At 44.1% G+C, this 12,679-nt stretch overlaps 2 protein-coding genes across 3 annotated transcripts in view; one reads left to right on the forward strand and one right to left on the reverse strand.

The window, feature by feature from the left end:
- MAP1A (microtubule associated protein 1A) overlaps positions 1–12,679 on the forward strand; it is a 125,775-nt gene that overhangs the window by 55,484 nt on the left and 57,612 nt on the right. The window lies entirely within an intron of this gene.
- PPIP5K1 (diphosphoinositol pentakisphosphate kinase 1) overlaps positions 11,725–12,679 on the reverse strand; it is a 232,677-nt gene continuing 231,722 nt past the window's right edge. The window contains exon 31 of the mRNA XM_030577306.1: positions 11,725–11,963. Within this exon, the coding sequence (XP_030433166.1) occupies positions 11,962–11,963 (2 nt within the window). The 3' untranslated portion in view covers positions 11,725–11,961. The remainder of the gene's footprint in view (positions 11,964–12,679) is intronic.

Raw genomic sequence — 12,679 nt, forward strand, 5'->3', positions numbered from 1 at the left:
TTCCAGAAAAATTACTGACTGGATTGGTGCATTAGAATGCTGTAGAGATGTAACCTGGTGCAAAGAAGGACAGATACGAAGAGTACATGCTGCCAGATCTCCCAAAATCATTGTGGGCAGAAATATTTGCCTTTCTGGTGGGTAGGTTTGTTTTCTGGATTCTCTTCTGAATCCCTTCATTTCCCCCCACTGCATAGATGTCCAGCCATCCAGTGCAGAAGGGCCAGAGGGGATATTAAATGGCTACTGTTACATTTAAACATCTGCAGGACTGGATTATTTCAATCCAAGAGTTTTAAACCAATTGGCTAAAGAGTTCCCTGAGCCATTAATGTTTTTAAAAAATGGTGGAACACTGGGGAAATTCCAGAAAACTGTAACATTGTGCCAATACTTAAAAAGAGTAAAGAGGATGATCCAGGGAATTTTAGGCCAGTTAAAGAGAGGTCCCAGACAAAATTGTGGAAAGGCTGACACAGGATGCAGTTAGTAAAAAGTTAAAGAACTGGCATTAATGCCAGTCAACATAATTTTATGGAAAACAGACCTTGTCAAACAAACAATATTTTTTTATTGAATTTAAAGTTTGTTTGATAAAGGTAACTGTGGAGAGAATATAAATTAGACTTCTGTAGGCCACTGGGCTTAATACATCACAACATTCTGTTAAAAAAATTAGCACTATACAAAATCAATGTGGACCATTTAAAATGGATTTAAAACTGGCTAACTGATAATTCTCAACAAGTAATGATACATGGAGAATCATCCTCAATGGGGTATTTCTAGAGGACTCCCACAGGGAGTTGTTCTTGGCCCAATGTTATTCAATATCTTTATCAATGATCTGGAAGGAAATATAAAATCGTTGCTGGTAAAGTTTGCAGATGACACTGAAATTGGTGGAATGGTAAATAATGATGGGGACAGGTCGGTTCTACAGAGTGAACTGGATTGCTTGATAAGCTGGGCTAATTTGAACAACATGCATTTTAAAACACATACATGTGCAAGGTTAGAGATCTAGGAACCAAGAATTTAGGGTACACTTATAGAATGGGGACTGTGTGACGAAGTGGAACTGTTCTTAATGTTTTTTCTGAATACTGTGTGGGTGCCTCAGTTTCCCCTATGCATTTCTTAAGTATCTAGGGCCTGGAACAAGGGTGTGTGATTGCTGCAGAGCAAAGGGCCAGTGTGATGCTGTCTGCACAGAGAATGGCCGACACCCTGTCTCTTGGTAACTGATGGCCTGGGCCCCTCCCCCTGCAAGGTGCAAGTTGAAGGTGTTGGAGAACAAAGATCAGGTGGCCTCTGGCTTGAGAAGGGGCTGGAGGGAGCCTCAGTTTAGAGATAGCTGGGGAAATGGAGGGAGGCCCAGAACTGGGGTCTGGGTTCCCAACCCCCAAGATGTACCTGACTGAGGAGTCCTGGTCTCTGTACCTACAAGCTCTGTTTTAGAACATGTTCCTGTCATCTAATAAACCTTCTGTTTTACTGGCTGGCTGAGAATCACATCTGACTGCAGAGTTGGGGTGCAGGGCCTTCTGGCTTCCCCGGGAGCCCCACCTGTGCGGACTCGCTGCGGGAAGTGCATGGTGTGGAAGGGGATGCTGAATGCTCCGAGGTCAGACCCAGGAAGGTCGAAGCTGTGTAAGCTTCTTGCCCTGGAGAGAGTATGCCCACAGAGAGGAGGCATGCTCCCCCAGAGTCCTGACTGGCTTCAAATGGAGTAGTTCCAGAGCATTGCCTGGTGATACTAAACTGAGAGGAGTGGTAGATACGCTGGAGGGTAGGGATAGGATACAGAGGGACCTAGACAAATTAGAGGATTGGGCCAAAAGAAATCTGGGGAGGTTCAACAAGGATAAGCACAGAGTCCTGCACTTAAGATGGAAGAATCCCATGCACTGCTACAGACTAGGGACCGAGGGGCAAGGCAGCAGTTCTGTAGAAAAGGACCTAGGGGTGACAGTGGACGAGAAGCTGGATATGAGTCAACAGTGTGCCCTTGTTACCAAGGAGGCTAATGGCATTTTGGGCTGTATAAGTAGGGGCATTGTCAGCAGATCAAGGGACGTGATCATTCCCCTCTATTTCGCATTGGTGAGGCCTCATCTGGAGTACTGTGTCCACTTTTGGGCCCCACACTACTAGAAGGATGTGGAAAAATTGGAAAGAGTCCAATGGAGGGCAACAACAATGATTAGAGTGCTGAAGCACGTGACTTATGAGCAGAGGCTGAGGGAACTGGGATTGTTTAGTCTGCAGCAGGGAAGAATGAGGGGGGATCTGATAGCTGCTTTCAACTACCTGAAAGGGGGTTCCAAAGAGGATGGATCTAGACTGTTCTCAGTGGTACCAGATGACAGAACAAGGAGTAATGGTCACAAGTTGCAGTGGGGGAGATTTAGGTTGGATATTAGGGAAAAAAATTTCACTAGGAAGGTGGTGAAGTACTGGAATAGATTACCTAGGGAGGTAGTGAAATCTCCTTCCTTGGAGGTTTTTAAGGCCTGGTTTGACAAAGCCCTGGCTGGGATGATTTAGTTGGGGATTGGTCCTGCTTTGAGCAGGGGGTTGGAAAGAAGCGAGCAGCAGGCGGGGAGGGCCTTGGAGGAGGGCTGAAGCAGAGGTGGGAAGAGGTGGAGCACTCACTGGGCAAAAGAAAAGTCAGCATTTGTGTCTGCATTTGATTGGGTCATCTGAGATTGTCAGCTTTCTGTCTTACATGCGGTTAGCTCCTGTTGGAATTAACTCCCTACATGATTGCAACATTATGCTGGACATATATTATTCATAAAATATTACAGGCAGCTCCCACGTCCTTCACCAATACATCTGAGATTGAAGCGGTTGAATACTGTGGGAAGGGTGGCCAGCACATCCCTCGGCCAGTGGGAGCCGCGATTGGCCGACCTTGCAGATGCAGCAGGTAAACAAACCGACCCGGTCCACCAGGGGCTTTCCCTGAACAAGCGGCGCGCCAGCTTTGAGAACCACTGCCTTAGATAACTCTTACAGTAGAGGTCTGCGAAAGGAAGACATGCAGAAAACAAGCACTGCTTCTGCTAAGTAACCCCTTTGTCCTTTACAGCCATCTTTAATTAAGATGCAAGCTTTGATACCCTGTCTATTGTCTTCTGCATAACATTGTCTTTTGTCACACTGCCCCTACATGTGAATGCTCTCCCAGATTTGATATGCTAGACCACCACCCTCCACCTCAGTCAGATCCCTCCTCAGTTCTGCCAGAGATGAAGCAAAATATAATTATTTTTTCTTTATTTTGTAAGAAAAGTAAAATTCTTAATAGAAACACAATGCTGTGCTCATGGCTAAGTTGACTATGTGGTTGTATTGCTGTAACTCTTTCCCTTTTGTGTCACTTCCCTCCTTGGCCAATCATGAGCAATCTGGGGTAGGGTTTATGACAGGAAAGATGGCTATAGCTGTTTGGAGGAGCACAGAGGTCCTAGTGAGTGGGGCCTCCATGCCTCTGGTGAGCTGTCCTCCCTGCTGGCTGGAACCCTGCTAACCAGCACAAGACAGAGGAGCCTGCGGCAGCTCACGGAGAGCCTGTTCATTCATTAAAGCTCCCAGCACACTTCTGGAATCTGACACAGACAGTTTTATAGACGTTAGAGACAGAAAAGCTCTATTATTTAGGTCAGCCGCTTGTCCATCCCTACTACTCTAGCTGGGCTGAACTCTCCTTAGGATATTCACCAGTGCTGTGTCCAGTCCAGTGCGGAGTTTTTGAAATGACAAGGCTTTCACCACTTCCCTAGGGGAGACTAAATACCAAAGTCTAAAACAGCTAATTAGCTCTTTGCTGAACTTCGAACCCTTATGCCTTGTGCCTCCCTAAATAATTTGTCTCTCTCCTTGGTGTCTGAAGGGCAGACATCTATTATCATTCTTATGGACAGCTCTGCAGTATGCAGTGCTGTTGACTATGAGGTACTGCTGTCCTGCCTGAGAGAGGTGGCAGAGTCCAGGGGAACATACTAAAACCATTTTAATTCATGGAGGGATGTAGCCAAAAGGGCCAATCTCTCGCCTGTCTTATTCAGCATCCACATGGAGCCACCAGATAAACTGGTGAGAGGCTGTGCAATAAAGAGCCAACAATATGCAGATGCCTCATGGCTCTATTTATCCTTCACTACATGCAAATGGTTCACTATCACCAAGATGGCCCAGTGCTTGGATGAGATCCCCTCATGGCTGAAGAACAGCCAGATGAAGCTGAAACCTTGCCACAAGTCTGTGATACTGGTGGCAGAAGAAAACACTGTGAGGAGTTTGCAGCGGTGGTGCAGTCTCCTCTGGTTGAAGATGTCAGTTCAGGACAACTGCACCTGTATTTCCCCAGTGTGGATCAAAAAGGGCACCCACTCTCAGGCTTCCAACTCCCCAGCTGTTGCCTTTCCTGGATGGGAGATCTGTGTGTCTCTTCCTTTTGATTGGGGTATTTCCAGGCTGCACAGTTCCCTGCTGTCATAGTGTTATTCCCCACAGGCAGGTTGCCCAAGGATACCTTCTTGCTTTTTCTTTAAAGACAGTTAACAGTGTAATAGCCACAGCTGTTAGGTGCCACACAGCACTTGCTATGTAAGCCTATTTTATTCTTAAGGTAAAAGTACTGCTGAAAAAAATACCTTCAAACAATAAAAGAACCTATACACATGCTAATAAGCTTACCAGAGAATCCCACAACCCTAACATGGGCTCTGACAGGAGCAGTCATTCAGCACCCCATCTAATGGGTTTCCTTTGTGGTCACAATTCATCACAACTTCAGCTCAGAAAAGAACTCTCATGCCATGTTTAGTCCACCCTTTATACAGTTGAGGGGTCTTTGATCTGGAGTTTCCAGGAGCAGGAATGGGTCATTTGTATTCCCTTCACCCCCAAGGAAATTGACTTTACATGCACTGTCCCTATAGTCCTTTGAAGTTCCTAGAAAAGTTACGTACAGTCCTACAATAACAATTAAACAATTGCATTTTCAATACAATGTACCCCAGAAGTATTAACCTTTATTCAGTAAAGTTTATCTTAATTCCATAAGGTTTGTCCAGGATATTACATTGCTTGGATAAGATCAGCTCATGGATGAAGAACAGCTGGCTGAAGCTGAAATGGATCCAGATGGGGGTGATGCTGGTTACAGAGAAAAGCCCTGTGCGGAGTTTGCTGCTGCAGTGCAGTCTCCTCTGGTTGAAGGCACACACCCACAATTGGTAAATTCAGTCCGTAATTTAAGAGAATGCTGAGCTCTTACATAGCAACATCTGCCAGCAGCATTCTGTACTGTCTGTCTCTGGTTGGGTAGAGCACTCTATCCCATCCTGGTGAGCAATGACCTGGCCTGATTTATACACACATTCATCCCCTCTCATCTGGACTAGAAGAATGTGCTATACCTGGACATGAAGCCATCTCCTTGTGAAACTACTTCTAGTACAGAACTCTGCAGCACATCTCCTCAGCAACACTGGCTACCACAGGTGCATCAGACCTGTCCTCTCTCTGCATTAGCTTCCCAAAGAATAGTGAGTTATGGTCAAAATCTTGCTTGTTATCATAAAGGCACTCAACATACGTAAAAGAGCCTGAAGCTCCAGGATGAAGATAGAGATCAACACTCTGATCTTCTGGCCTAATAGAGACCTCACTACAAGCATAAACTAATCCATGGACGAGACAGCTTTCTCAGAGGCCCGTCCAAGACTGTGTAATGAGCTCCTACAGGAACGAAAGATCACCACAAACCTCAGTCCTTTTTTCCCAAGTCCAAGTGCATTTCTTTGAGCTGTCTTCTGTCATATAAACACAGAGCAGCGTGGACATATAATTTACTTAAAAAAAAAAGGAAAAGAAAAGAAAAAGAAAATACTTGAACAAAATATTTTATTATATACACAGCTTTTCTCCTGGGGAGAGAGTGAGAGAGAGAATTAACTGTACAGGACGAGTGCTAGTCATGTTGTTTCTTTCATTCCTGGAAGGTACTTATATTACTGTGAGGAATGTGGTATAAATATCTGTCTGGCAACGTTTGGCACGCGGCTCACCAGGGTAAGCACCCTGGTGGGCCGGGCCTGTTTGTTTACCTGCCGCGTCCCGAGGTTTGGCTGATCGCGGCTCCCACTGGCCACAGTTTGCCGCTTCGGACCAATGGGGGCGGCGGGAAGCGGTGGCCAGCACATCCCTCGGCCTGCGCTGCTTCCCGCCGCCCCCATTGTCCTGGAGCAGCGAACTGTGGCCAGTGGAGGTCGCGATCAGCTGAACGTGCGGACGTGGCAGATAAACAAACTGGCCTGGCCCGCCAGGTTGCCAACCCCTGCGTGCCAAAGGTTGCCAACCCGTGTTCTAGAAATACATACGTATTGATAATTAGCATGTCCTAGCCCCTCTTTTCCTTAGGCAGTGCTTAGGGCTTGTCAACATGGGGAAATTTACCAGCAGAACTGTACCAGTATAATTATACTGGTAAAAGCAGCAAAGAATCCTGTGGCACCTTATAGACTAACAGACGTTTTGGAGCATGAGCTTTCGTGGGTGAATACCCACTTCCTCAGATGCATACCCTCTGATACTATACTGGTATAGCTCCCCTTGAGGATACATAATTTGGAATGAAGTATCAGAGGGGTAATCGTGTTAGTCTGGATCTGTAAAAGCAGCAAAGAATCCTGTGGCACCTTATAGACTAACAGACGTTGTTAGTCTATAAGGTGCCACAGGATTTTTTGCTGCTTTTATAGTTTGGAATAATCCACATAGTAGGTTATACCAGTATAGTTTTGTTGGTAAACTTCCTCCTGTAGCCCAGGTCTTAGCCAAGTGCAACATAAATTAGTCCTTAATCAGTTTGTTGCTTTTTTGCTTCCACTCCACTGACAAGTGTTGCTTTCCAAGTTTGGCAGTTTCTTGGAGAGTCCTAAATTCATGCTTCTCTTCAATCCATTAGGTTCTTCCCTGCTTTGTGATCATTGCAGTCTGTAAATTCACCGGTAGCATTGCTACATTCAGAATTTTGGCCTGCAAAGCCATTACTCGGATTTTTAAAACTAAAATGTGGTTGCATTTTGCTGGCTGTTTATGGGACCCAGAATCTTGAAGTGCAAATTTGTGGATCCAAAGGCAAAGTAGATGTGCACTAAATAAAAACCTAGAATAGCCTTTGAATCCTTCCTGGGATGTCAAGGAGAATGCAGCAGGCAAAACCTTTTTTCCCCACTTTGTATTTTTTTTAATTATAAACAAATGTATTCAAATGCTAATGTCCAATAAACGTAGAGCCACAGACTCCAGGCTTCAGAATCCAACTTCTAAGTGCTCTTGGGGTATGTCTACACTGCAATGTAAGTCCAAAGTCAGTGGGACTCGAGTCAATGAACCATGAGTTTGAGAAATCAGGGCTTTTTTTACCTGGGAGTTATCAGGAATATCAAGTTTAATGTGCCCTTTTCTTGATGTAAGATCTTTTGGATGACACAGAGATTTTGACTGAGAACTTTCTCAGCTCTTTATTAAAGAGGCAGAGTGTTCTGAATCTAAAACACACTGCTTTTCTCCTCAGTGGTTTCCCTGATGTCATAAACCTACTCGCACTTCAGTCATCAATAGATTCTTCCAGGAAAAAACACAGTAGATGAGCCCTGAATTTCTTATGTTAAAAAATAAAAGTGGAAAAAAAGTCTTATACCTTTCAGGCCTAGTGTATCTGTAATAAAGAAGGGAAAAAGGGCATAAACTCAGTTTCCCCCCTCCCTTCAGATGGCCTCTTCCCAGCTGCCCTACCATCTGCCACACTGAAATTGTTCTAATCTGACCTCATCTCTGGCTTTTGGTTACCTCCCTGTTGATGGGGCAATGGGATGTAAGAGTTGGTTGCTGCTAGTCATAAAATGAGCTTTCACTGGCCTGTGGGTGGGGGAATGGCCTAGATATGCAGATCTGATTTCAGCATCTGAGATTTATGTTGGTATTAATGAGAATCTGCAGGTAAATCTGCAGCAGACAGTTCAACTCCCATCCAGGGAAGTCTCCTGAGAAGATTGTTCTAAAGATGGGACTCAGGTTTACTTGCAGTTTTATTCATAGTTCATGGAGATAAATAATTCAGCACAAGTTATCGATTTTATGTCCATTTGTTCTTAGTTCCTGATTTCATCTGAGCTCCACCTTTGCAAGGAAAGTGTGAGCTGCCACAGTGAGCTAATGTTACCGCAGGGCACAATTAGGGAAGGGAACAGGCTCCCTGACAACAAACATTGGCACCCAGAAAATGTATGTATGTATCTTTGTTGAACTCATGTCTTTGCCAGTTCTAGCTCAGTAGGCAGTGCTAGGGAGGATGGATCTGTAACTGACTAAGATGATTTACAATTTATCTGACCTGTTTTTGTGGGACCTGTACTTTATCCTTCCATAATGGAAATGTACCTGGAAAGAACAGCACTCTGGGAGCTATGGTTGCCTCCCTGCAGCCACTTTATGTGGCTGAGACTGCCAGTAACTTCTATAGAAGTTATTGCAAATGGTCTCTGTAGCTACTCTCTTTTTCACAGGTTCTTTTAATCACCTTCAAACTTCTGTCTGTTCTGAGAGCAGCGTTCACAAAATGCAGGGTGCTGCTAGGATCCATGTGAAAACTGTGTGTGATAAGTTCAGTGATGTGGACTCTGCAGTTTGAGAGGATATCAATAAACTATTCAACTCTGAGAATACAAGAGAAAGTGTCCACGGTGACTGAAACTCACAGGCATTGCAGACATGGCTGTTTCAAGCACTGTTTCAAGCACTGTTATACTGAGGAGAGGATGGGAGAAAGACAGCAAAATATTGGTCAAAATCAGATCATTTTGTACACAAGTGAAACCCTGCTCCTTATATAAATGATTTGCCTAGACCACTCAGCTACAGAAAGAGCAGTATCTTCAGAGTATTGTTAATGTTCCTTAGCCCATTCTTCAAGCTTTACTCTGCCTAGCTAGCTTCCTATTATCAGTCTGTCTGTTTGATAGTCCCCTGCTGGGGTTTTGTCAGCACTGGTCTCCCTGAAGAGCAGCATGGCATTTGTTATCTGAATAAATAACATGGCGTTTTTCAAATCAGGGGCACTGGAATGAAACTCCTCTTCATAAAGATGTCAGCAGCCCTTTTGACTCTGGTGTTCAAGCCCTGGATATAAAGAGCTGAAAGCACCATATCCCAGGAATCTGATCCTTCCCAAGGCAGCTGATGACTATTACAAGAGCTTGACCAGCTGGTTTCAGAGCAAGGGATGACATCTGAGAAGGTTAAACCATTTCTAAGAAAAAGAGAGCTCTTCTATGTTGCGGCAGAATTATAACACCTCATCTTTCAGTTTTCACGGGGTCGCTCACTTTGTCTGAGTCGGTCCCATTTCTTTATTATTTCTATTTCTAGTCTGTCTTGGGCCCTCTTTCTGCTTTTCCTCTTCTCTCTTTCTCTCTTTCTGTCTGAGATACATAAAAGATCTAATATTCCTCTTCCTGAAGGATGTCCCTGTGTGCATGAGTAACTAATGCTGACAGAAGCAGACAAAGCAGCAGAACCAGGAAGGACATCCTTGCGGGGATCACACTGTCTCTCTTCAGTGGTAGTTGAGTGTCTCTTCCAAACAGGATTTTGAAGAAATGGTTCTTAAGGTCTAGTGATACTAAAAAGCCTCAGGTGATCACTAATCACTGTGATCACTAATCCCTCCCCACTTTGTGTTGCATCATCCATCTCTCTGCTCCATCACTTCTCTCCCTAATGCCATGGAGTTCTATACTGCTGTCTGGTGTGAAGTTCCTATTCTCACCTTGTGGTGCTTTTCTTTAATTTCCCCTTTCTTATTCCTTCCTGTCCTTCATTCATTGCTAATATTTGCTGCACTTTTCCAGCTTTGCTTCATAATCCTCTTTATCCCCTTCCATTGAGACTTCTTAGAATCATCTGTCTTCATTTTCCCTAAAAAGCAACAAAGAGTCCTGTGGCACCTTATACACTAACAGAAGTATTGGAGCCTAAGCTTTCGTGGGTGAATGCCCACTTTGTCAGACGCATGATTTTATGAGTTTTTATGCTTTTATGAGTTGCTTTGGGTACATCCAGACTACCCACCATTTTGGCGGGTAGCAATCGATTTATCAGGGATAGATATATCGCATCTCGTTGAGACGCAAAGTATCGATCCCCAAGCACGCTCCCCGTCGACTCCAGAACTCCACCGGAGTGAGCGGCAGTAGCGGAGTTGACGGGGGAGCCGCAACTGTCGATCGCGCGCTGTGAGGATGGGAGGTAAGTCGGAATAAGATACGTAGGTATTCCCGTAGCTGAAGTTGTGTATCTTACATCGACACCGCCCCCTCCCCGTGTAGACCAGGCCTTAGTTAAATTAGGATCACCATTTTTAAAACCTTCTGTTCTGGGACAAAAGTTGGACCAGCATATTGGCACAGAAAATTGGCTTTGGGGGATTATTTAAGATAGAAGCTGAAGGGAAGTTAGTGACAGGTGCTGATGATCACGTGGGTCAGACAAAGACACTTCTAGTAACTCTTTATCTGGGAAAAGATAAGAACAGAAATTACAGCTGGAGTAGGGTCTGCTTGAGATCGCATTGGTAAATCTGGAGAAAGTAAGAGGGTATCGATTTATGGAGTTTAAAAGTAGGTACATAGCTAAATGTTAAAATGTTATGAATCTGCATACTGATGTGAAAAGCTTAAAAGCCAAAAGAGGTAAACTGGAATGCCTGGCTGTAAGGAGGAGCTTGGTGTGATGGGACGGCAAATCAGTGGGACACTGTAATAGCTGGCTGAGCACTATTTGGAGAGGACAGAATAGGTTGTAGAGGACAGATGATAGGCAGGTCAAAGAGACAACGAAGTCTGAAATAATTATACTAATGGATGACTTCAGCTATTCACATATAAATGGCTCAGATGTCACAATGAGACCAAGTTTACAAGCAATTTCTCAACAGTTTAAACAGTTGCTTCTTGGGGACAGCTAGTGTCAGAGCAACCATGACGAGAGGCTAGTCTCAGTTTAATTCTAAGTAAGAGGAATTCATATGACATTTTGGGGTTCAACTCTGACCAGTGAGAGAGGTTGTGTCACCCTGCGCTGTACAACCCTGGGTGTCTTAAATGCTCTGCTGCTGTGGCTCACAGCCCAGACACCAGCAGCCCGCAGACAAACATGCAGTTCCCCGAGCATCTGTTTACTGTGCAGTGCTTGTTCAGCTCTCTGACTTCAACAGCCTGCCTATAATACAACAGCTCCATCCTAGTCTCCATCACTCTTGGTTACTGCTTGCAAGCTAACTCCAATACACACTCCCAAATTTCCCTAAAGTCATCTGCTGTGAGAAGTGTCCTGCCCTCTCCTGGAAACTCAGAAGTAATAAGGTGCATTGCTCCTTTAAAGAGAGAAAAGCACAATTAATTAATTAATCTGGAGTTAACAATCACTTCAATTCAAACACAGCACTGGGTTGGCTTAGATTAAAAGTAAAATGAGTTTAATCAACAAGAGTGAAGTGTTAAGTGAGTTCAGGTACAAGTGATGAAAACAAAAATGGTTTCAAGCAAATAAAAGTAAAAATATGCTTTCTAATGGCTAAGGCTTAACGAGTTACAGCCTTGGCTCAAGATAGCTTTCTTACCAGCCTTTCCAGCTATGGCTGACTTTCCCTCAGTCAGGACCTTCCACAGATGTACAAGGTGCTGATTTCCCTTGTCTTCCTAGGTGAAAGATGCCAAAATGACTCTGTTTCCCTTTATATTTCTCAGGGTTCGTGGCCCTTGTTTCAAGGGGCAGGATGACCTTGGGCTGTTCCTCTCATGCTGATTTGTATGTAAATGAAGCTTCCATTGTTTTGATTCAACAATGCTCCTTTCTCTCTTGTCTGGGAGAAAATCTGTTTCTTCCTTTGTAGAGGAAAGCATAATATCAATACGTGTCCATAATTTCTCAGATAGTGTTAATGCATGCTTTTCACAATGATACTAATTATTAGTGTGTCACAGACTTTCATAAAAGATGTTATTGATAGGTAATAATTGGAGATATACCAATCTCCTAGAACTGGAAGGGACCTTGAAAAGTCATTGAGTCCAGCCCCCTGCCTTCACTAGCAGGACCAATTTTTGTCTCAGATCCCTAAGTGGCCCCTTCAAGGATTGAACTCACAAGTCTGGGTTTAAGCAGGTCAATGCTTAAACCACTGAGCTATCCCTCCCCCCACATTTATAATGCAGTAATATAATATACAATCAGGTGATTCAGTTGCATATCATTTAAGGTTCAGATCACTGCAAGAGGCTGTCTCCTCCACTTACTAGGTTGATGGCTTTGTTTACTTTTTATGCAAATATGCCTTCATTGTCTCTTCCTGACGACTAGGCTGGTCAGACAATCAGATTAAGAAATATGTATTTAAGGCAAACTGGACCTATGCATTGCTTACCAAACACATTTTCAGGCCATAATTCTAGCACATATCCGTAACTGTACACATGACCTGAAAAAGAGCTTCGGGTAAGCTTGAAAGCTTGTCTCTTTCACCAGCAGAAGTTGGTCCAATAAAAGATATTACCTCATCCACTTTATCTCTCTGTACACATCCTGTGCATACATCACACAA

Source organism: Gopherus evgoodei, chromosome 10, assembly GCF_007399415.2.
Source record: "Gopherus evgoodei ecotype Sinaloan lineage chromosome 10, rGopEvg1_v1.p, whole genome shotgun sequence".
NCBI classification, from domain to species: Eukaryota; Metazoa; Chordata; order Testudines; family Testudinidae; genus Gopherus; species Gopherus evgoodei.